The 22748-nt window shown below is 40.4% G+C and overlaps 4 protein-coding genes and 1 pseudogene across 11 annotated transcripts in view; 1 reads left to right on the top strand and 4 right to left on the bottom strand.

Annotated features, from left to right (window-relative positions):
- The window catches only part of LOC109846499, a 13626-nt gene extending 10287 nt beyond the window's left edge, over positions 1-3339 (top strand). The window contains exon 5 of one of the 8 annotated variants that reach the window (XR_002248548.1): positions 2901-3036. Coding sequence is in view for 2 of the 8 variants with exons in the window: in XM_020415759.1 (XP_020271348.1) it covers positions 2905-3119 (215 nt within the window). In the remaining 6 variants the exon portion in view is untranslated. The other 7 variants (XR_002248549.1, XM_020415759.1, XM_020415765.1 and 4 more) reach the window with 7 other exon arrangements.
- LOC109846498 lies at positions 3453-6239 on the bottom strand. The gene is made up of 5 exons (XM_020415758.1): positions 5294-6239; positions 4749-4828; positions 4274-4538; positions 3668-3944; positions 3453-3567 (listed from the first exon to the last, which is right to left on the bottom strand). The coding sequence occupies exons 1-4, from the start codon at positions 5982-5984 to the stop codon at positions 3685-3687; spliced, it is 1296 nt and encodes a 431-aa protein (XP_020271347.1). The 5' UTR covers positions 5985-6239; the 3' UTR covers positions 3453-3567; positions 3668-3684.
- Positions 7574-11946, bottom strand: LOC109844655 (LRR receptor-like serine/threonine-protein kinase FLS2). The gene is made up of 2 exons (XM_020413768.1): positions 9048-11946; positions 7574-8499 (listed from the first exon to the last, which is right to left on the bottom strand). The coding sequence occupies exons 1-2, from the start codon at positions 11944-11946 to the stop codon at positions 8165-8167; spliced, it is 3234 nt and encodes a 1077-aa protein (XP_020269357.1). The 3' UTR covers positions 7574-8164.
- Positions 13805-19856, bottom strand: LOC109844526 (LRR receptor-like serine/threonine-protein kinase FLS2). Its single transcript, XM_020413596.1, has 4 exons — positions 15258-19856; positions 14544-14575; positions 14282-14405; positions 13805-14141 (listed from the first exon to the last, which is right to left on the bottom strand). Exons 1-4 carry the CDS (start codon positions 18358-18360, stop codon positions 13963-13965), a joined length of 3438 nt encoding a protein of 1145 aa, XP_020269185.1. The 5' UTR covers positions 18361-19856; the 3' UTR covers positions 13805-13962.
- LOC109845344 overlaps positions 22265-22748 on the bottom strand; it is a 1297-nt pseudogene continuing 813 nt past the window's right edge.

Below are 22748 nucleotides of genomic sequence, written 5' to 3'. Positions count from 1 at the left end.
GAAACATGTGAACAAAAAAAATTTTGTTTGAAAAACATAGGGTATTAACGTGCTAATTTTGATGAAAATGCTATGAAATTCAACTAAGGGCATATAAGCGCTAAGAGAGTGAAACTATGAGGTATTTAAGTGCCATTTACCCTAAAATAAAAGACTATATCATATAGTAGCTACTAGCGAATCTAAATACATAGAATTCATAATAGATTACACTAAGTTAATTCTAATATTGTAGAACGACGCTCTTGTTTGAAAGAATGTAAATCAATCTAAGTAGTGAATCTAAATCAAATGTCTCTACGATTTCTCTTTCAATATAAAGAACTAAATTATCAGCAAGAAATCCATCCTCCATTTTTTGACGGTAAATAAAGCATTACTATTAAAAAGAGAAAAAATTTATAGAAATACAAGAAGAAGTTAGATTTAAAAGATTAAACAAGCCAACAACAAATCACCAAATTAGATCCTCTACTACAACAAAGAACAATAAAAGCTAAGGTTTTGTACTAAAGAGGGTATTTGGGAAGGCTTTTTTTAAGCTTCTAAGTTATGCTAGCTTTTAGTGGCTTTTGGCTTTTCGAATAAAAATACTATTTAAATTATTTAAGTAGAATAGTAATCTATTTGGTCAAACCTAGTTTTTTTAGATGAGCTTATAAGCCAATTTTTCAAAAGCTGGGGTATATCAGCTTTTTAAAATGGGACTTAGAAGCTAACTTATTAAGTATTTTACCAAACAAATAGAAATGAAAAAGCTAGCTTAAAAGCTAGTTTGACCAAAAACTAAGCCTCCTTAAACACCCTCTAAATTGGGGTTTTGTTTTTCTCAATATTGACAAAAAATAAAGACAATGTCACTAAATAATAACTACTATTAAAAAGAAAGAACAAGTGAAGGAGAATGCGGGTTCTTTCTCATGCCTAAATATTTTAATTTTAATTTTTTAATCATTATTAATTGTGACTTGACTTGGGTAGTCAGCAGTTAAGGGTGTTTACCCTTCGAAACTAGTTTTTTTTTTGTGGGGTGGGGGTTTAAATAAAAGATCAATCCTAGAAAACACCCACCCTCAACACTATTACCTTTAAAAAAAATTATGGGGGGACCGTGGCCCCATCCTGCCATTAAATGGCTCCGCCTCTGCATCTAAATTTGACATCAAACAAAAACTACTCTATTCCAAGGAATTTGCAGGGCTTTGATTATTCGTTGTTTACAAACTAGACTGTGAAATAAGAATAATAGAAAATTATAAAAATTGTGCTAGCTTCACTAATTATAATGAAGTTTTATTCTCCAGGTTTGTAGACAAAAACTGGATGCTAGTGAGGCCTATGGGAGTAAAAAATTTCTTTGTTGGTTATTCGAGATCAGTTCCAGTGTCAAGCATTCAGGAAAAAATTCAAACTTCTCAACAATACATGTCAATTACAGTCATAGTAAGACCATCGAAGGCATGTTGATGGTGTAAATCTATCTGATGTCCACTTAACGTCCAAATCAAAAGAACATATATTTTGTTTGGTGTTTAAACTTCAGTAGGCTGGTTATATTTTTCCATTAAGTTTTTGGCTAAGTTGCATGAAAACGGGCACGGGTACTGGTACGGGTGCGGGTACGGGTAAGGGACACGGCAAAACTGTAAAATGTAGGGTACGGGGACACGACAAAATATACATATTGAATTAATAATGTACATGAGATAATTTTTCCCCGCTTCATTGGTCATTAGAATTAAAATTCCGATCACATTCTTGAGTTTCTTTTATCATATTGATTATCGTGAATTGTAAATTACTCTTTTTTTTTACTAGACATCTAAACGACTCATTAACTATATAGTTTTGAACTTGGGTATGGACTGAAACGAACCTGACCCGTATCTCATTAGTTTCAAAAGACGGATGTGAAGTGTAAGCTCTACGTCCAGGAAGTCTTTGACAAGTGTTTTAAATTAACACATATATCTTATAATTGAGTACATGTTGTAATAAATGCATGCATATATTCAAGAAGTGTCCATGAAGTTTGGGTACGGGAAAGTGCCGGGTACGTGTCCGGTACGGGTACGGCTTCAATATAGAAGTACCCGGGTAACATAGGTTTTTGGTTAGTGGTCCATTGATGAAAGGTAGAGTGTACTTCTATTTAGTTTATTCAAAAAATTGGTGGCTTTATGAGGAATTTTTTAAGGCTACGCTTTCATTCTCTCAAGGATTATATGTTGAAAAATGTTTTTATTTGGATCTCTGCAGAGTGAACCTTAAGAAGAGAATCCTTTATTATTGTGGACTAGTCATGTATTTTTTACATTCTTAGAAGGAATATGTTCATTAGGATTTTTATTTTTATTTTTTAATAGCAGAAAATAGGTGAACCCGATATTGGTTAGATAACTTCACATTTTTGCCAAGGATCTACTTCATACGTTTGTCATGGACGTGACGGGCCACAAATCCCTCAACAATGTAGAGACTTCATACACCACAATCAACAGATACCCAACAGCAAGAGCAATTCATGCAGTCACCAGACTCCAGATCTATCCCTTCCCTGTAACCCTGCAGTGTGCATTCAGTCCTAGTGTTGTTTTCCCAACGGCAGCTAATCAATGAGTTAATTATTATTAGTCTTACCAGCATGAAGAAATCCAGCTAGATGTCTGATGATTCCGACATCTTGTGTTTCTCAAGCATGCACCCCATTCCACTACCTTGAGAGCACTACTCCACACCAATGCTTGCACTCTTCTCAAGCCCTTGAGTAAATACTACATGCATTTCCATCCATTCTCCTATTTTTTATAGTGTAAATACTACAACTTCATAAACCAAGCCATGGCAAAGACATACTTCTTCCTTTCTGATTTTGAGCAACAAATGCATGCTTGTTGAAGGCAGAGCTGTTGAAGGAAGCGAAGAGTGAGGGAATTGATGCAGAAGGAATTTGGATGAACAGCAAGAACGAAGCTTTGCCACCTCTTTATCCGATAACGCGGGCTTTTGCAATGCCTGTACTCCCTCCACTTCCTGGGGTCCACTTGTTGCCTCCCTTGCCTCCTCTTTCAATGTCCCTGGGTCTCCTTTTCGTCCATCTTCATCTCCTTGAGATTTGAAGCTGTTGGAGTTGGTGATCGTGTGCCCTTTTGGAGGATAGTTATCTTTCGGTCATGAGATATTAGGAGCCCTTTGTTTTGTTTTCTGTTTTGAATGTCAAATGGGTTGCCGAGGAGTTTGTGTTTACAATATGTTGACATTGATGTGCTTCTGTTATGTTGGGATCAATGAACTTGTGGATCACATTATGAGTTGAGTAAGCATGCTGAGCACTGAGCATATATGTTTCATTTATGCCACACCCCTCAAATCTACAGATTACCAGCAAAATTAATTCTCTGGAGGCTGTTATCCAATGTTCAGTCAATCAATTACAACTACAAAGATGTACGCATATCGCAAGAGCTTTACAATTAACATAAATGAAAATGAATCAAGTCAAGTCTCTGAGCTGACTAAGAGAGACCGTCTCTTTGTAAGATGGGTTCGGAAAATGCACGAGGAACCCTGCAGGAGAAATAAGAAAAAATGACGTCAATTATAAATAGAAAAAAAGGATGGATTAAGCAACATAAAACGTGCAAATTGCTAGGTTAAAACAACATACCCTCTTCAATTGAGTGCTCAGATGCGAATATATTCTCTTCTCGAAAGTCTATTACGGCGCTTCATCAAGGAAGGCGCTTCATCAAGAATGAAGCTCCATCTATTAGAGAGTCGGCTTCTCCAAGTCGAAAAGGTATCATACAGAGATGGAAACCCGAAGCAAAACAGGAGAAAAAACACCACAATTCCACATATTTTCATCACATTTATAAATCCATCTTTTATGGCCGGATCGTTTTGCATGGTCCAGGGTACACCGCCGACATTCATCCCAAAAACTGCGTCCAGCCAAGAAGGAAATTTGGGGGGTTTTAGCATTTTCATCATGCAAGGATAGTAAAGAATGTACAGATATTATCATGATATCGGGGGGTTGGAGTAGCAACATTCTGGAAGAAAATAATTCCGTAAATTAAATGGAGTGTGTAGTTTCCACACTTTCAAGAAAATCAATGTGCTTGTTATTAGATTTGAATTTGCTGAACAAACTTAGCCTTCTAATACGTCGAGTTGCATGTTGAAATTTGGATCTGTTTTCTTTAGTTGGATGTTTACACAATTACACTTGACAAACAACATTTGAATTGAGAATTAGACCGGCACTTACTTCCTGTAATGATAGATAGAGGGAGAAAAACCACGGAGAGAAACGAGAGGCAGTAGAGCTTCCTGTTTATTTGCTCAGCTTGCCAGCTATCGAGACCAGCTTGAACCGCGGCGACCCGGTTTGCGATAAATCCCAAATTCTCCTTCAGCCTTCTAAGGCGACCTAGTAACTCTTCAAGAGCGACGATATCTTCATTCGCAAACCAAGTTTTCATCGCGCATTTCTCTTTTACTCGTGGAAATACTTGTTCGCCGTGTGAAACTACCTGGATTGCACAATACCTTAGCAAATCCAAAACAATACTAAAAGAGAATGTTTGCTAGCTAGTTCGAAAAAATAAAATACTTGTTGGTTCTATTTGCAGTTTTGAAAGGTATTGTAGAGAGGAGATCAAGCCATCAAGCTTTAAACCCTTAAAACTGAGAAGGAGCGCTACGTGCGCAGAACATTGTATGATATGTAAGCGCGAGATTACCTGTAGAAGGCGCTGCAGATTCAGATGCATTTTAGGAATTCTTCTGTCATCCAACATTTGTTTCTTCAATACGGAACCACCTGCAATTACTAGCTTAATTCATTTGAGAAATTGCATAATTACAAGATATTATGGATTTCATGAACTCCAGCACATCATGGATTTTTTTTCTTTTTCCATTTCGATTCTATTATGAAATTTATTCGACATCTAATTTAGTTAGGAAAATTTAGAGTACTTGACAAAGAAGTCCATTTCCGACCGATCAATAAGATGTTTCTATGAACACACAAATGTGAGCACATGTTGGACCGTTTGGTTCGATAGAAATTCGACATGAAATTTTTTTTTTGCGGGAACTTTAGAGCATTATGAGAAAACATAGCCAACATATTACAGAGGAATTCTATCTCGGTTAGGAGGAAGGGGTGGATATTATCCAGTATCTACCTCATTAGTTGAACAAAGATAAATCATTGACGATAATTAAAAAAAAAATTAGAGATCAAGCAAACAAACGGAAAACTTGCACAACATGAAATTACCTTTATCCAATTCTATCTCCACAGCATCCAATTCTATCTCAAGCTTGATAACAATATCCTGAATCTGATCAACATGTGTACCAACAATATGCAACAGGAGATTCGATGTCGTCTTTGGAACAGGATTATCAGCCTCCTCCGAGTGATTCATCATCAGCAATGACTCGAGAACTCTCTCCTCGATCACAACACCACCCGATTCAGCCTTCTCCTCCCCTCGAACCAAGTCGACACTCCAAACACTAGGTATCACAGACAACAAGGATTTCCCGGTTTGCTTAAATCCAAGCCTGGGCACTCTCCCTAAGGACACGGTAACGATCGAATTCTCTGTGACTCTAGCAGCTAGCCTAAGAGTGAAGCTGCTCGCTGTTGGGCCCGGAGAGTTAACCCTGAAGAAGAGAGAGCCATCGACGTGGCCACAAAAAGGGCCATCGCTGACCAGGGTCAGAATGTCCTGGAGCTTAAGAGGAGGGCAAAGCGCTGCAATCATACACCGAGCCGAAACTGCAAGCTTTTGGTTTCCTTTCGGGAGTTCTACGTGATACCAACTGAATTCTTTAGCAAACCCCTGTTCTGAATTTAAATCCCAATCTTTTGTGAAGTAATTCCCCAACCCATCAAATCTGTAGGCTTTTTTCCTTACTAAATCAGAGAATTGGGTGATGGGGGTCTGATCTTCTTCATCCATAGCTACACTTTTTTTTCTTTTTTTCTTTTTCTTCAAACTACTCTAAAAGTAAGAGAGACCCAATTCGGAAAGGACAGAACTTTTTTTGAAAATTAAAGGGAATACAACGGGGAAAGGACTCTAACCTTCAATCCGAAAGATACCCCGATTTGAAATTGTGAGATTAATGCAGAGAAAGCTTAGTATTTGATCACCAAAGTTTGCGTGCTTGCTTGAATTTTGGCATCACGGTAAGATGATGAAGAGTTTTTTTTTTTTTTTTGGTGGTGGGGGGCTGATATACTAGAATCAGTTGGGTAAGATGATGAAGAGTTTTTTTTTTTTTTTTGGTGGTGGGGGGCTGATATACTAGAATCAGTTGCAGTTGGATTCTTCTTTTTTCAGTTATGTACTCCGACTGAAACTCAAATACTCTAGATTGAGTCACGCCCAGTGTCACGTGACGACCTTCCTTCGGTAACTGAAAGCGTATCTTTTCGGTTAGGTCTGTTACCTAGCTAGTGTTTCAGATAGAACCCTTGAATCATTTCATTATTACTGGCATTCTAGCTAGTGACCCCTTACCTGCACTACCAAATCCATTCATGCCCCTCTCCCCCACCTCCAACGATGCCTCCGTCGGCGACGTCTCGCTGTCGGAGCTTCGAGAGGCACGCGGGAGGACGATGTTAGTCCGCAAAATGGCTGTTTGCTCCTTCATCCTTGCATTCCCGATCATGTTTCGGGCGGTGCAAGAGGGCCTCGACGCGCTTCTGCCCACGATGTTGTCGTCGACGTATTTCGAGGTCTTCATAGAACTGCAGCTCATCTTTAGCATGGTCCTTTTCCTCGTGTCATTGGGCGCCAATTCAAGACACGGCCCGTTGGTGGTTCGTGACGCCCGACCATTACTCAGTGTTGCTGTGGGCTTCTTGTTGCCCGGGTACTTGCTCCTATTCGTTTGCATTGCGTTCATATTGATTAAGGGGCTGCTTGGCTTGCTTCAATGATAAATTACGGTAAATGTTGCGGCAACAGATGTTCTTCTTTCTTCGTTTCGATATTGCAATTATATTGTGGAACTTCAGTGTTTGGTCGGAAAATAATTTAGTGCAAAAGCTACATAATTTTTTCAAAACTTGGGTGTAGATGATTTTTCTATTTGAATCTAAAAAGATCTTTTTCAATAAGGTAGAACTATTTTTATTTTATATAATTTCATTTTTTGAATTACACGGTTTTTGCTCCCAACAAATTGGTTGTAGTATCTGCTGCAAGTTTTCTCTACAAAATGCAAGTCTATTTACCTTTCCTAATAACAAATTAGTTAACAAATGAAACAATACATGCATTAACAAATTAGATTGCTCTATTTACACTTATAACAACCATCTCCATCCAACCAAACAGCTCCTAAAGTCTCTCAAATGAGTTGTAGAGAGTCAATATTAGGCAGGGGCAAGTGTATGTCGAAATGCATGAATGGTTTTTGAATAATAGTGTGAATGAATGAATAATGTGATACATTTCGAAAAAGTCATCAAAAAAAAGTATTTAAATATTTTATATGAAAAAACAAATGTTAATTAAATGTAAAACAAAACCATGATCCTAAAACGAGCTCTGTGAAGAAAAAAACAGAACAAAGAAACAAAATTCATCAAAAAGAAGTATTTAAATATTTTATATGAAAAAATATTAAATTTCATAATTAGCTTTCTAGTTTTCTACTATATACTTTATAAAACTTTAAGCACACTTTAAAAAAATTTACTATGTACCAACCGAATTTGCGTACCGAAGCAAGCTACCCCCTAACGAATCCAAATTTTCTAAGTGCCGAATTGTGTACCCGAACTCGTATCGTGACCGGCTACGTATCGCGTACTGTGTAACTATGCAATGCACATACGGTACACATACTCAACTGATATTTGATAATCAGACAAATTAAATGCACGAAGATCATATTCGATTCACTTAAAAGACGAACGTCAAAGCATGTCTTTGAATTTAATTTAAGCGAATATTTAAGAAATTAAACACCAGGTGTTAAATGATATCCGATCAACTTCCACCTGCGATCCATTGGACAACCACAAAGTTTCGAGAGAAATTGACCCTGTCCAAGTCAACCTGAGAATCAGTTGAGATGGCGATGGCGTCCATGGATCAAGGCATAGAGATCGAAACCTGAGTATCTATATCTCGTTTAGTTTCAACAAGGTAGATAAAACCTGTTTCATATCAGGACGATCTTCGACATTGAAGCAGGTGCAAGACAAAGCCAATTCTAAGGCACCGATGGCTTTTTCTTCCTCCGTTTCAGTCGGGAGCTCCATCTCTTGATCTAGGATACTACGGACGCCATCAATTCCACCCTCGAATGCTTTCTCCACGTACAACTGCAATGTGAGAGGCACGCCATCTACTTCAATAGTCCCCGTGGGCCTTCTTCTAGTGAAGAACTCCATCATGATGATACCAAAGCTGAAGACGTCCACCTTCGTTGTTACCTTCCTCATGTATGCAAACTCTACAAAGACGGATTTGGATCAGTTAGTTTATACACAGTTCGAATTCAATGAAGATCTAGAGCTAGTTACTTTACACTTGTATTCCTACTATTGTAAATAAATTTCTAAATGTATTAGACTGTGATCCATGGGCTAGAACTCACATGATGAAGTTCTATTTTGAACTTCTTTTTGAAATTTCTAAAGACATCACCGCGGTATTAAGGGGTCCCCTCCTATTGTGTGGTTAAAATCTCAGACGATTCACATTTTGATTATTTTTGTTGGTTTCACACAACCAGGACATTGAGAATGATCAAATATTATGCAGAATCTAAGGGAATTTACAGTAGTTTTGTTGCCTTATTCTGAAGAAGCTCCACAGATGTATGTGTTCTGTTTATGGAAATCAGTAAAGTAACATATTCTAGTCTTCTATTATGCAGAAAGCAGAGAGTGTTGTAGACAGTTATGCTTACGTTGTTCTCATGGTTAGCCTAGTGCCCTGCTCCATCTAATTAACCAACGTTCGGACAGTATCAAACTGATAATCTAATAAAAGGTTTACCCGGAGCAATGTATCCAATGGTTCCCTGGAAAGCCGAAGAACTGGATTGCTTGCTCCCATCTGCAGGTGACTGAATGCGCAGCATGAGGGAAGTTCCAAAATCACTAACATGAGCGTCCCAGTCTTGATCAAAGAGAATGTTGGATGGCTTAAGATCACAGTGAACGATGGGGAAATCATAGCCAAAGTGCAAATAAACAAGAGCATTGGCAACCGAAACACAAACCCGAAGCCTTTCATATACCGTCCACCTCAATAAATCATTTCCAGGGTAGTGTATAACTCTTTCCAGGCTCCCATTCTGCATAAACTCTAGGATGAGTGCTTTTAACTTTGGTGCCTCTGCAGCATAACCAACCACTTTGACTAGGTTCTTGTGCTTTAACTGGATCAAAAATTTTAGCTCTCTGAGGAAAGATCTATTCGACTCAATAGGAAATTGAGCCAAGTTCAGTGTTTTCACAGCCACCAACTGCCCATTATCTTCGAGTCTTCCTTCATAGACTGTGCTCAAATTACTGCCACCAATCACCTTCTCTTCACTGAAGAAATCTGTAGCAATCTCCAGTTCATTTCTGGAGAACTTCTTCAAGCTTGGCACAGCTGAAGCTGCAGATATCATAACCTTCTCATCTTCTTGGTTTTTCTTCTTAAAACGCCACCGGAAAAGGATAACGAATGTAGACACCAGTAACGAGACAAGAAAGAAAAATGAGAGCACCAGAGCAATTAGCAACGTCTTTGCTTTGGTAGAAAGCCTATGGCCTCCGTTATTGCAAGCAGGGAAGGACTTTGAACCACAGAGTGCAGGGTTTCCTTCCAGGTTCGATTCATCCAAATTTTCGAAGATGCCTTCCTCTGGAATGGAGCCTTCCAGCCGGTTGAAGGAGAGATCGAGCTGTTTTAAGCTCGAAAGATTAGCCAAACTTTGGGGGATCTTCCCACTGAACTCATTGTTTGAAAGGTTTAACCTCTCAAGTAAGTCAAATCGAGAGAAAATGTTATCAGGCAACCGGCCAGAAAGTCTATTTAGTGAGACGTCAAGGGCATATAGATTTCTACACCCTTTGATAGACGAAGGGATACTACCCGATAGATTGTTGTTGGAGAGATCAATGGCTTGAACCATTTCCAATGCACCAATCTCATTTGGAACAGAACCAACCAAGTCATTGTTTGATAGATTGAGATACAACTGCAAATTCTTCAGTCTGCCTAATAGTGACACAGGAATCGAACCATTTAGATGGTTGTGGGAGAGATCTAAAGACAATAGTTCATCCATATTCCCCATGGACTTCGGTATAGAACCGCTGAGCATGTTGCCATGGAGATCCAAGTGCGAAAGCATTTTGAGCATAGAAACAGACTCCGGAATGGTACCAATAAACCGGTTGAGTTGCAACTCAAGGCGATTGAGCTGCTTGAGCTTGAAAACATGCTCAGGGATCGGACCTTTCAGAGAATTCTCCTTGAGAGAAAGCCCTTGGAGAAGTGACAGCTTCGATATCTCCGAAGGAATTTTGCCTGCAAAATTATTCCCACCCAGTTCTAAGTTCAACAGAGAGCTGAGGGTGCCAACCTCTGGTGGCATCGTTCCAGAGAAAGCGTTGTATGACAACAGTAATATCTTCAAGTTGGCGAGCTTGCCAATACTTGGATTAAGAAACCCTGTGAAATTGTTCGACGTCAAGTCCAAAGTAGAGAGTCGGCTGCTATTGAAGAGCTCTTGAGGGATGGTGCCTGACAATCGGTTCACCGCGAGGGAGAGAAATGTCAAGTTCTCCAACCTACCGAAACCCAAAGGAATGCGACCAGTAAGTCGATTGTACGACATGCTCACATTGGTAAGACGAGAGCAATTGGCGACGCTCAAGGGGATTGCACCCTCGAAGAAGTTGCTGTGGACGATCAATTTATCCAGTTTGAAAAGAGACCCCAGGTTGGGAGGGAGGGGGCCTGAGAGGGAATTCAAACTCAAAGACAAATATGAAAGGTTGGTCAAATTCATCAGTGACGGAGGGATCGCCCCCGTCAACTTATTCTGGTGAAGGGTTAGAGACTTGAGAGAGGCCAAGGACCCAAACCCTGATGGTATTGGTCCGGTTAGGTCGTTCTCGGAGAGGCCCAGAGAGATCAGAGAGCGGGACTGAGATAGAGACGGGGGAATTTCAGACGAAAGGCGGTTGTCATAGAGCCGCAGAGCCTGCAGACGGGCCAGATTTCCAAGCTCGCGAGGAATGCTGCCGCTCAGCCTATTGCTATACAAGTTCAGAAGGGTCAGGTTAGTGCATCTGCCGAGTTCCGCCGGGATGGAACCGGTGAGTTGGTTCTGAAAGAGCTGGAGGTAGACCAGGCGAGAGAAATTCCCAACAGCAGCGGGTATGGCTCCCGACAACCGGTTGGTACTCAAGTCCAGAGTTTTGATGCCCGTTAGGTTGGCAAACGAAGGAGGAAGAGAACCCACCAGATTGTTGGTGAAGGTTACGAAGATCTCAAGGCCAGCCAAGCTCCCTATGCGTTCAGGAATCACGCCGGTGAGATTGTTCTCGTTGAAACCTAAAGCAAACAAGGAAGTACAGTTGGCGATGCTGTCAGGGATGCTTCCCGTCAGAAAGTTGGCGCCCAGGTCGAGGAGCTCGAGGTTCGCCAGTTTTCCCAGCTCCGAGGGGATGGGGCCGGAGAGGAGGTTGTCATAGAGGATCAGCTGGGACAGGCCCGAGCACTCGGAAGCGGACAGGATCGGCCGAAAGCGCGTGCGACGTTCGAGTACCGGCGATGCTGGAGATGCTGCGCGCAGACGGCACATGCGCCTTTTGACTTCTGTTTCAACCGAGGCAGATGGAGACGACGTTCCGTTGCTGTTCGTCGGACGGTCGCAAGGAGACGCCCGGTCCATTGCAGTGGGAAATGCCCTCGACCTTGGCTAAGGCCCCAAGAGGGTCCTCGGAGACCGAGGCTTTGAAGGACATCAGAGCGTCCAACTGGAGTCTGGGTGCTGCTGACTGAGAGGAGACGGGCAGTGAAGGGAGGAGAAAGGTAATCAGGAGAAGGAATTCGCAACGAACCATCGCTGCGGGGATGGAGGCCGAAGTCGAACCTTTTATTACGAAGGGTTTCGATTTCGAAGCCCGCTTTAAAAACCGAGCCAACTTGTACTTAAAAAGAACAGGAGGGGAGACAATTATTAACAAGCAAACCAGCTAGCAAAGGTTCCAAGCCCATCGTCGAAGAGGTGCGATTTTGACTTTTGGCACTCGGTGTAGGGGCAAAGTAGTAAAGGTTCATTCTTTAATCACTCTTTCTGTCCAGGTCAAAAAGAATCCAAAATGTGAGCTGGATTATCCTTATGTTAAGTCCTTTTCTCCCCATCAAAATAGGAAGGGGAAAAAAAGGTTAGGCAGTTTAGCAGTGCTGGTCTCTGATACCACTTATTGTGCGCGGAAGCCACTTGTTGTGCGTCAAGAAACCAAACCAAACACCGATAGAGAAGACAACTCAAATCAGGCAATAATGGCACAAACTCAAACACAAAGTTTAACGTGGTTCGGTAAATTGTTGCCTACGTCCACAGAGTAAAAATGTGAGGGTTTTCACTATAGAGAAAGAGAGTACAAAATAGAGATTACAAGATCACTCAAACTAACATCTCAAACAAAACCCTTAAACAATTTGCTCAGAAAAGAACTCTCTTTTCTGTGCTCAAAACTCTCCTTCAAGCTACCCCAAAAGTGGTCAATTTGATCCAATAAACCCTAAACAAATCGTGTTCTTATTTATATAAAACAGGAAACCCAAACAGTGCAGGAAACCAAGCCCATGCCCAAAACCGCATCGCGGTTGATCGTCGCGGTCGACCGTGGCAAACGACAGAAATAAAAAATGCACTACAAGGTCTCGCGGTTGATCGTCGCGGTCGACCGTGGCAAACGACAGAAATATAAAATGCACTACAAGGTCTCGCGGTCGACCGCCGCGCCACTCGCGATCGACCGCAAAAGTCGACCGCAAAAAGTCCAAAGACTTTCCTGTATTCGTGCACGTTCGCGGTCGACCGCAACGCCACTCACAGTCGACCGTGAAGCATCCAAAACGTTTTTTGCTTTAATTTTTCTGAGCTTCGTCACCTTCGCCTCCAATTCTACAAGCAGGATACCCAAACGAAATCAAAGAAGCATGTAAGTTTCACCCTCATGGATTGCAATCATTATCCATGCGTCTTTTTTTTGTAAAATATGTATGCTTCTTGTAGCGCCAAAGTGTTACAAGGTTCATAATATATTCGTCATTACTATAAAGCATGTTAAATCCAACCCACAGTATTCCTATGCACAATGTGGTTCCGTGATACCTAATGCACAGATGTTTGACATTAAGCACACGCATTGAGGTGGACCACGGACTTTGTCATCCAAAGTATAGGTGTTGACTATTGAGTTTATCCTTTAATTAGGGAGGCTGAATTTGATGGCACTAGTTTACATGAGAAGCGATGAGAATAAACTACAGAAATTTCTCAGAGCCTTCACAGCTACTTAACAGGGCCATGTTCCTTTAAATTTTAATTAAAAAAAACAATGTGACAAATCAGAAGGATGAACAAGAAAAATATTTAAAACATAAAGGAGCAAAATCCATAGCTAAGCAAGGATTCCAAATTTTCCTTACCACAATGTTCGAATTCATGAAAGTTTGACATGTAAGTAGAAAACCTATGTAGGCCAAGAATGCATGCGCAGACAAGAAAAACTTCCAAGTTGCACTTCCACAGGGAAAACCGAGCATAGATGACAACTGAGACAGACTACATACATACAGCATCATCAAAATAAAAAGAGGGGGGGGAATAGATTCGCTGAAACTCGAACATGTTAGCGTGTCAAAATATTGTGGATGAACAAGTAAAAAGTACATCCTATACATGACTAAGCTTCAGTAAGGTAGATAAAACCTCCTTCATGACTGGCCGCTCCTCTGCATTGAATCGGGTACATGATAAGGCTAACTCTAGGACTTTAACAACCTTGTCTTGCTGTGTTGCAGTCGGAATGTCCATTGCATCGTCCACAATGCTAAGCACAGCATCTACTCCACCTTGAAAGCTGTGTTGCAGTCGGAATGTCCATTGCATCGTCCACAATGCTAAGCACAGCATCTACTCCACCTTGAAAGGATTTCTCCACAAACTCTTGCAATGAGATCGTCCACAATGCTAAGCACAGCATCTACTCCACCTTGAAAGGATTTCTCCACAAACTCTTGCAATGAGACATGCGCTCCATCATGTTCAACAGTCCCAGTTGGCCTTATTCTGGTGAAAAGCTCCATCATAACTATACCGAAGCTGAAGACGTCAACCTTTGTGGTCACATTCTTATTCTGGTGAAAAGCTCCATCATAACTATACCGAAGCTGAAGACGTCAACCTTTGTGGTCACATTCCTCATGTATGCAAATAAGCTCCATCATAACTATACCGAAGCTGAAGACGTCAACCTTTGTGGTCACATTCCTCATGTATGCAAACTCTTTAACATAGAAAACACGTCGATCAGTGACTGTTAAATATCCCTTTTAACTATACTCTGTTCGTGAAAATGCTAAAGTGGACTCGGTATATGCATCAATCGCTATGAGTATAATTGCTTACAAGGTCATTGGATTCTTTTCAATAGAGTCGTTAGTGTTAATGGCGAAGAAAATATATCTTACGTACCAATCTATCAAACCTTAAGCTATACTTAACATCTTCACGAAATAATATCTTTGTTAACAAGTTTAGATGACATTCTCCAATAAAAGTTGTTCCACTTGCAGCCATTGTTGCTGTGGTTATCCTTAACCTTGGATATGAGCTAATTTGCTTCCACTCGTTGAACTATGTTGCATATAATTTATTCTTTTATTATCTAGTTATTTATTTTAATTCCAAATCGGCTTAGCTGTTCATGTTATCTAGTTATTTATTTTAATTCCAAATCGGCTTAGCTGTTCATGTATTATGTGAGCTATGTTTCACAGAACAATAGGAATAGCTAATTTTCTCCTAAACTTAGCTGTTCATGTATTATGTGAGCTATGTTTCACAGAACAATAGGAATAGCTAATTTTCTCCTAAAACTATGATAATTAGATAATATGCATAATTTAAAAGAATCCCTAAATATGTGGATGCACGGAATATGCCAACAAAGTCTACCATAAGCTTACCTGGAGCTATATAGCCGATAGTCCCTTGGAACATCGAAGCAGTCTTGTTGCTGCTTTGATCAGGCAAATGAACACCCAATATTCGAGAAGTTCCAAAATCACTAACATGTGCATCCAAGTCTTGATCCAAGAGTATGTTTGATGGCTTGAGATCACAATGAACAATAGGGAAGTCATATCCAGAATGCAAGTAAACAAGTGCATGAGCAACAGATATACAAATTCGAAGCCTGTCATATATTGTCCACCTCAACCAATCCCCTCCAGAATTGTACATAATATTTTCCAAGTTCCCTTTTTCCATAAACTCAAGAACCAGAGCTTTGAGCTTCCCTGTTTCCCAAGCATAACCCATCACTTTGACAAGGTTCTTATGCTTCAACTGGCTCAAAATCTCCAACTCCCTATGGAAGCATTTGTCTGACTCTGCAGGAAATTGCACCAGGTTCAGTTTTTTCACAGCCACCACTTGCCCACTGCCTTCAAGCCTTCCCTTGTATACCATGCTCATACTGCTTTCACCAAGCATATTTTCCTGGCTGAAGAAATTAGTAGCATTCTCCAACTCTCTTCTGGTGAATTTCTTTATAGATGGTGCGAAGGATGCTCCTCTCTTGATATCTCCTCCATCTACTGGCTTTTGCTTCACACGGTGCCTTTGGTAGATAACACAAGCCACAAGCACTACTAAAAGGATGAAGGACAGAGATGGGAGAGTGATGACAAGTACCAATGCCCTGTTAGAAAACCGATGACCAACATTCTTACATGAAGGCAATAACTTTGAGCCACAAAGAGAAGGATTTCCTTGCAAACTAGAATGATTCAAGTATCTAAACACACCTCCATCTGGTACTCGACCTTCAAACTGATTGAAAGAGAGATCAAGCTGCCTTAGACTAGTAAGGGCAGCTAAGTTTTGGGGAATTGAACCAGTTAACTTATTGTTTGATAAATTTAAGCTTGTAAGCAAGTCAAGCTGAGGGAAAATGCTAGCTGGTAGTTGACCTGAAAGCCTGTTTACTGAGAAATCAAGTGAATGCAGATTCCTGCAACCTTTGATAGCTGAAGGAATACTTCCTGAAAGATTATTGTTTGACAGATCAATAGCTTGAATCATTTCCAATCCCCCAATCTCATCTGGAATAGAACCCGTTAAAAGATTATTTGATAGATTGAGATATAACTGCAAATTCTTCATATTTGCTATCACAGGCCTGGGGATAGAACCACTTAGGAGATTGTTGGAGAGATCTAATGACAACAGTCTTATTAAATCCCCTAAGGATTTCGGTATTGAACCATTCAGCACGTTCCCATGGAGATCAAGGTAAGAGAGTGATTGAAGATTAGAGATAGAATCTGGAATTGAACCCACAAATCTATTCTGATGTAATTCGAGGCGTGAAAGTTGTTTCAATTCAGAAACTTGTTCAGGGATCAAACCTTCGAGAGAGTTCCACTCAAGAGTGAGACCTTGGAGATCTGATAGCATAGAAATCTCCGATGGAACTTCACCAATAAAATTGTTCCTGCCGAGGTCTAAGAACAATAGCGAGGTGAGATTGCCGATATCCTTCGGTATAATACCCGAGAAAGAATTATGTGACAAGAGCAAATTCCGTAATTGGCTGAGTTTTCCAATATCCGGATTCAAAGGCCCAGAAAAATTGCAGTTACGCAAATCCAACGTAGAAAGCCTGCTACAGTTAAAGAGATCATCAGGAATGGGACCTGATAATTGATTGCTCCCCACTGATAAAAATGTCAAGTTCTTAAGCTTCTCTAATCCTGAAGGAATCTCACCAGTGAATCGGTTATAGGCCATGCTCACATTGACAAGACGAGAACAATTGGCAATGCTCAAAGGTATCGGTCCGTCGATAGAATTATAATGAATGACCAACTTCTCCAATTTGAAAAGAGACCCTAAATTGGAAGGAAGGGGACCAGAAAGAGAATTTAAGCTCAAAGCAAGATATGACAGGCTGGTCAGGTTCATCAATGAAGGCGGAATTGAACCAACCAATTTATTCTGATGGAGGGTTAGCACTTGAAGTGAACTCAAAGACCCAAGCCCTGCTGGTATAGAACCAGTCAGCTCATTCTGTGAAAGACCCAGATGTACTAGAGAGCGGCAATGAGATAAAGATGAAGGAATTGTGGAAGAGAGGTTGTTGTTGTAAAGTTGCAAAGCCTGCAACTTGAATAAATTTCCAAGCTCAGGAGGAATACTACCACTCAACTTATTGCTGTAGAGGTTCAAAAGGGTTAAATTTGTGCACCGGCCTAACTCTGCAGGAACCGGACCTGTGAACTGGTTCTCAAACAGCTGAAGGATGAACAAATGCGAGAAGTTGCTGAATTCAGGAGGTATGATTCCTGATAACTGGTTATCACTCAGGTCCAGTGTTTTCATGCTAAGTAGGTTTCTGAATGATGAAGGAAACGAACCAACCAAGCTGTTGGAATAAGCTTGGAAGGTCTCGAGATTAATCAAGTTGCCAATTTCTTCAGGGATAGAACCGCTAAGTTTGTTTGTGTCTAGAGCAAGAGCAATCAAGGAAGTGCAGTTCGATATGCTCTCAGGAATACTCCCATTCAAAACATTAGCACCCAAATCAAGAAGCTGGAGGTTCTTCAACTTACCAAGCTCAGAAGGGATGGGCCCTGAAAGGAGGTTGTCATAGAGGGTGAGCTCCAAGAGCTCCGAGCACTGTGATAGCTGAAGAGGAATTGAACCGAAGAGCGAATTGGATGAGAAATCGATGAGCTGAAGGGTGGAGATGTTGGCAAGGAACGGAGATATTGTGCCGTTGAGTTGCATGTTGGTGAGAGTAACGGCAATGACAGAGTTTGTCAATGTGTCACAGGAGATGCCGGTCCAGTTGCAGTGATGGGTCACGGATGTCCAATTGGTTAAGGAACCAAAGGGGTCACGGTGAATCGACGATTTGAAGGCCAGCAAGGCCTCGAGTTGGACATCGGTGGTCGCTACGACTGAGAAAGTAACGGAATGCAGGAAGAAGAGCAGGAAAAGATGATACCAGTAAAGAGGCATTTTGTCAAACAGGTCGTGAGTTTGAATTTGAGGACGAAGCATCACCCAGCTTTAAATACATGGTAGAGAAGATGGCGACGTCAGAGGAGAAAGTATCAGATGGTTTTTAGTGCATAACATTAAATGCGCATCAAATAGACGTCAACCGTTAGACTATTGGACATGGGGATCCGTGTGCGGATCCAATGATTAACATATATATATTTGGTGCACATTAAATGCCTTGGGGCGTCTCCGCCGCCGGATACTTTGGCATGATCCATGACCAACTGGACAAAAGCAGAGACTTCTTTGACCAGTTTCAGTAGAATGGCGCCAACCGTTGAACCCATGGGGGAGGGAGAAGGGGATAGAAAACGGCGGCCGGAAATTGACAAGTTTGGGTTCAAGGTTTGGGGGAGGAAAGGGAGATTCGTGATTAAAGAAGGTATTATATATAATGTAACAGGATATAGAGTAAGGCGATCAAATCAGTGGAGACCACACAAATCAATAATGCGTTTGCACAAGTTGCTGCAATTATTTCTAGATTGCAAAGGATCTGAACGGAGGACAACAAGTCGCAAGCTGCGCGCTTTGCGACCTCAAGAAGAGCCAGCTTGTCGGCAAGCAAGTTGAAAGTTGATAGAGATGAGATGCATCGCGCGCATCTTTGTATTTTATTTTGGTTGAGAGATTCCTTCCGTGAATACCGCGTGCGGTTTTCTTCAACCGCACGCGGTTTCCTTCTTTTTTTACCCCCCATACAGCGCTGTTGTCTCCGTTGTTAGACCCCCGCGTCCGTTCTTGCATCCCTAAATTGGTTCGCTAACACACCACGCGTGGATCGTATCGATCGTAGTTGATACGGGTATTTTCGCTGCTTAGCTAGAATTCACTCGCTCTGAGCTCCAACAGGCTCAAAATTGCTAACGTTTGCCTTGTTTGAGCATTTGTATTCATAAACGCGTGCCCGCGATAATCACCAGGTTATCAACTCTTCCGAGTAGGTGAGCAAATAAATTCGGAAGTTGAGTCTCTGAAGGGAGCCCCGGTAAGGATTGGAACACAACTCTGTTTGAAAGTTAAGCTGCGGTGAAAAGCCGGCTAAATCCGATCCAGCCCACTAGTAATCAAAAATATCGGAGCCCAAAGGACACATCGTATAGCATGTGAGCTTCAGAAACCAGAGCATCAACTGGAATTAAAAATCATAAAGACGAGGGGGTGAGGAAAAAGGACCTATACAGTGTCTATCCGCCTAGAGCTGCTACACAGGCTGGGCCCATCCAAACCCGCCCAGTCTGACCCATTCGGGCAGGGCTAAAGCCTGGCCTCGATTGATTAATTACGGGATGCGCTGGGCACAGACCTCAAAATCCAGTCCAAAACCCAACCCAATCCATGCTGAAAATCTACAAATCAGGCCCAATACTAATAATCCATTAATGACGCGCCTTAGCCCAAAATGCGGGCCCTAACCAAGCTAAAAATCCAATAAGTAGGAACCCTACTAGGCATCCTTATCTATCACTGCAAAAACTCCTTATCTCAGCCCAAAACGCAGGCCCAAACTAAGCCCAATATTATTAGGCCTTCCGAATTATAAAAAGAAAAATTCTTTAAGGACCCAAAATATGGGACCAATAAAGGAGACAAGTGAGGTGTCCCCCTTCTATTGGATAATGAGTTGGCCATCATTAATGATGACCAACTCATTATCCAAGTACTTCACTTCTTATCTGCTTTACTTTGTGCATTGAGGACAATGCAAAATTTAGGTGTGGGGGTGGGAATTAGCTATTTTTTCCTCTTTATTTTACTTTTTTAGTTGCATTTTTTATTTCTTTTTCTTTATTAAAAAAATTATAAAAATATTGTCACTTGTCAAATTGAAAGAGTTAAGTAATAATTGATTTATTGATAAATTTAAAATTTTCTAATCCCTAGTTGGTTATTTACTTAAGTTTACCTTTTATGATAACTCTAAATAAATTTCTTAAGAAATGATTTTTAAAGTAGTATACTTTACTTAAGCCTTTTACTTGGACTTTTATTTAAAATAATAAAATTTTTGCATGTTTAGCTTAGAGTGGAAAATAAATTTTCAAAGTGTTTTGATTTACATATTTTTTCAGAATATATATACATATACATAAAAAAAATTGTAAAAGAAGAGTGTGAAAAATGGGCACAAAAAAAAGAAAAAAAAACTCTTGAATTCAAGGTGATTCTATTTTATAAAGCATAAACTGACCGAGTAATTAAGCCCAAGGAGTATTTCCATATTTAATGACCTAAGCCCAATTGGATTGGGATCCATTGGCCCAAAACTCTTTAAATGGTCACTTAGAAAGCCCGTAAAGTAGAAAAAAAATCACAAAAGAAGAAAAAGTTAAAAAATAAAGAAAAAATTAATAAAAATAAAAATACTAATAAATGTTTTATATATATAGTTATATTGGCCGACCCAGCCCAAAGCAAGCTGACGGCTAGGTTTGGGTAGCTACCAAGCCATGAAGCAAAGGGGCAAACTCGGCCCGGAAAGCCCAGCCCGGCCCGGCACCAAGTATACATCACCCCCTCAAAACATTTTTATAGATTTTCATGGGGAGTGTATTTGCACAAACAGGACTGCAGGGGTCCATTTGCAATTCTGTGACACCATAGGGGTCTATTTACAATTAACCCTTTAAGAATTTGATTCTTCCAAGGCAAAGCCGTTCAACTCCACCCAACTAGTAATCAAATAGTCAAGAGCCCAAAGAACACACCGCATGTATAGCATGTGAACTTCTGAAACCAAAGAGCATCAAACGGAATTAAAAATCATAAAGAAGAATAAATAAATAAATAAATAAAAAGGAGTCTAAAAAAGATATGTTTAAAATTCAAAGAAAAAGGCTTATAAGACAAAAAAAAAATGAAGATAACCCGAATCCTGTTTCCTTGAAGCGCAGCATTGTTTCAGAATTCCGGCATGCTAATCAGCAGATCAAGACAACTACTAATATTAAAGTAATGAGAGAATTTACAACGTTCAATAAAACAAAAACAAAAAATTGAACCCACGATAATCAATTAAAATATCAAACGGACGGTGGTGAAGGCGTGAAGATCAGAATAAATAATTAAATAATTTGGGATCAGACTGACGTGCAAACTTTTCAGCAAAAGCTGCCGCGTGAGAGCTGCAGCCTATGTTGCAAATAATCCATCATCAGAATAAACATACAGGAAGAAAGAAATAAAAAAACCCATTTAATAAATAGTATATATATACTATATATATATAATATATATATATATATATATATATATATATATATATATATATATATATATACTGATAAATAAAGCCGTAAAAATACCGACGGCATCGCATAATAATACTAACAAACGGACATGGCGCAACAAGTTAGGCCACTTGGCAGAAGTCTGCCATAAAAACACCGCCCACCAAACGGCGGCCTCATTTTTAGCCATCAAAACCACACCGCATGGGCTAGTGACATGCTCTTCCTAAATTGAACAATTTTTCAAAACCGGCCTGAATTTTTTTTTTTTTTCAAAACGGAACTGTTTTTTTTTTTATCTTATCAAAACGCGACCACGGTTTTGTAATTAGCAGTAGTTAATGACTATCCTAAATAGCTCGGGGTTGCCAACACCGACTATTTAGGAGGCGGGTAAACCCTAATTATAAGGGTGATTAGCATGTTCAATTCACTATCCTAAATAGTCGGCGTTGCCAACGCCCAGACTATTTAAATAGTGTGACTTAGACGCTGCAATCACAAACCGGGTCGATTTTGATAAATTTTTAAAAAAAAAAAAAAAAACAGTCGGTTTTGGAAAAAAAAAAAAAAAATCAGGCGGTTTTGAAAAATTGTTCTCCCTAAATTCGTTGCCTGTAAATTCTAGAAATCATACTTAACAAGCTCAAAATGCACATAACTAAACATTGTGCTTAAAGAGGGCTAAATGAAAAACTAAATCACAACAGAAAATCATCAACATGTCTAATATTTACAAAACAAACCCAAAAAAAATAATTATCCAGAAAACTTAGACAGCGCCTTACAACCGTAAACAAACTAAAGAATTACACTTTTCCCTCCGTTTTAAAACCAGTTTTACCTAGTCACGTGACGGCCGCTTCCCGTTGCTCTTGGCCGCAACGTCCTTCTCCTTCTTCGAGAAGAATCCGAAGACCGAACCGGACTTTGTCGAACCCCGAATCCGACAAACCGGCACATTGAGAACGGGGCTCACGCGAACCACGTTGGCCGAAAATGACCGCTCCATCCCTCTCGCTCTAACCCTAGGCCCGCCGTTGAAGCTGCTGGGGCTGCTCGTGCTCCTCTCTAAGCTCCCGGAGTAGAAAACCACTTTCCCCGACGAGTTCATCCTCGGGCTCTCAGCATCCACGACGGATCTCCTAACTGGCC

This window comes from Asparagus officinalis, chromosome 6, assembly GCF_001876935.1.
Source record: "Asparagus officinalis chromosome 6, Aspof.V1, whole genome shotgun sequence".
Taxonomy (NCBI): domain Eukaryota; kingdom Viridiplantae; phylum Streptophyta; class Magnoliopsida; order Asparagales; family Asparagaceae; genus Asparagus; species Asparagus officinalis.
The sequence above is the reverse complement of the archived record's forward strand: the minus strand, read 5'-3'. Positions and strand labels throughout refer to the sequence as shown.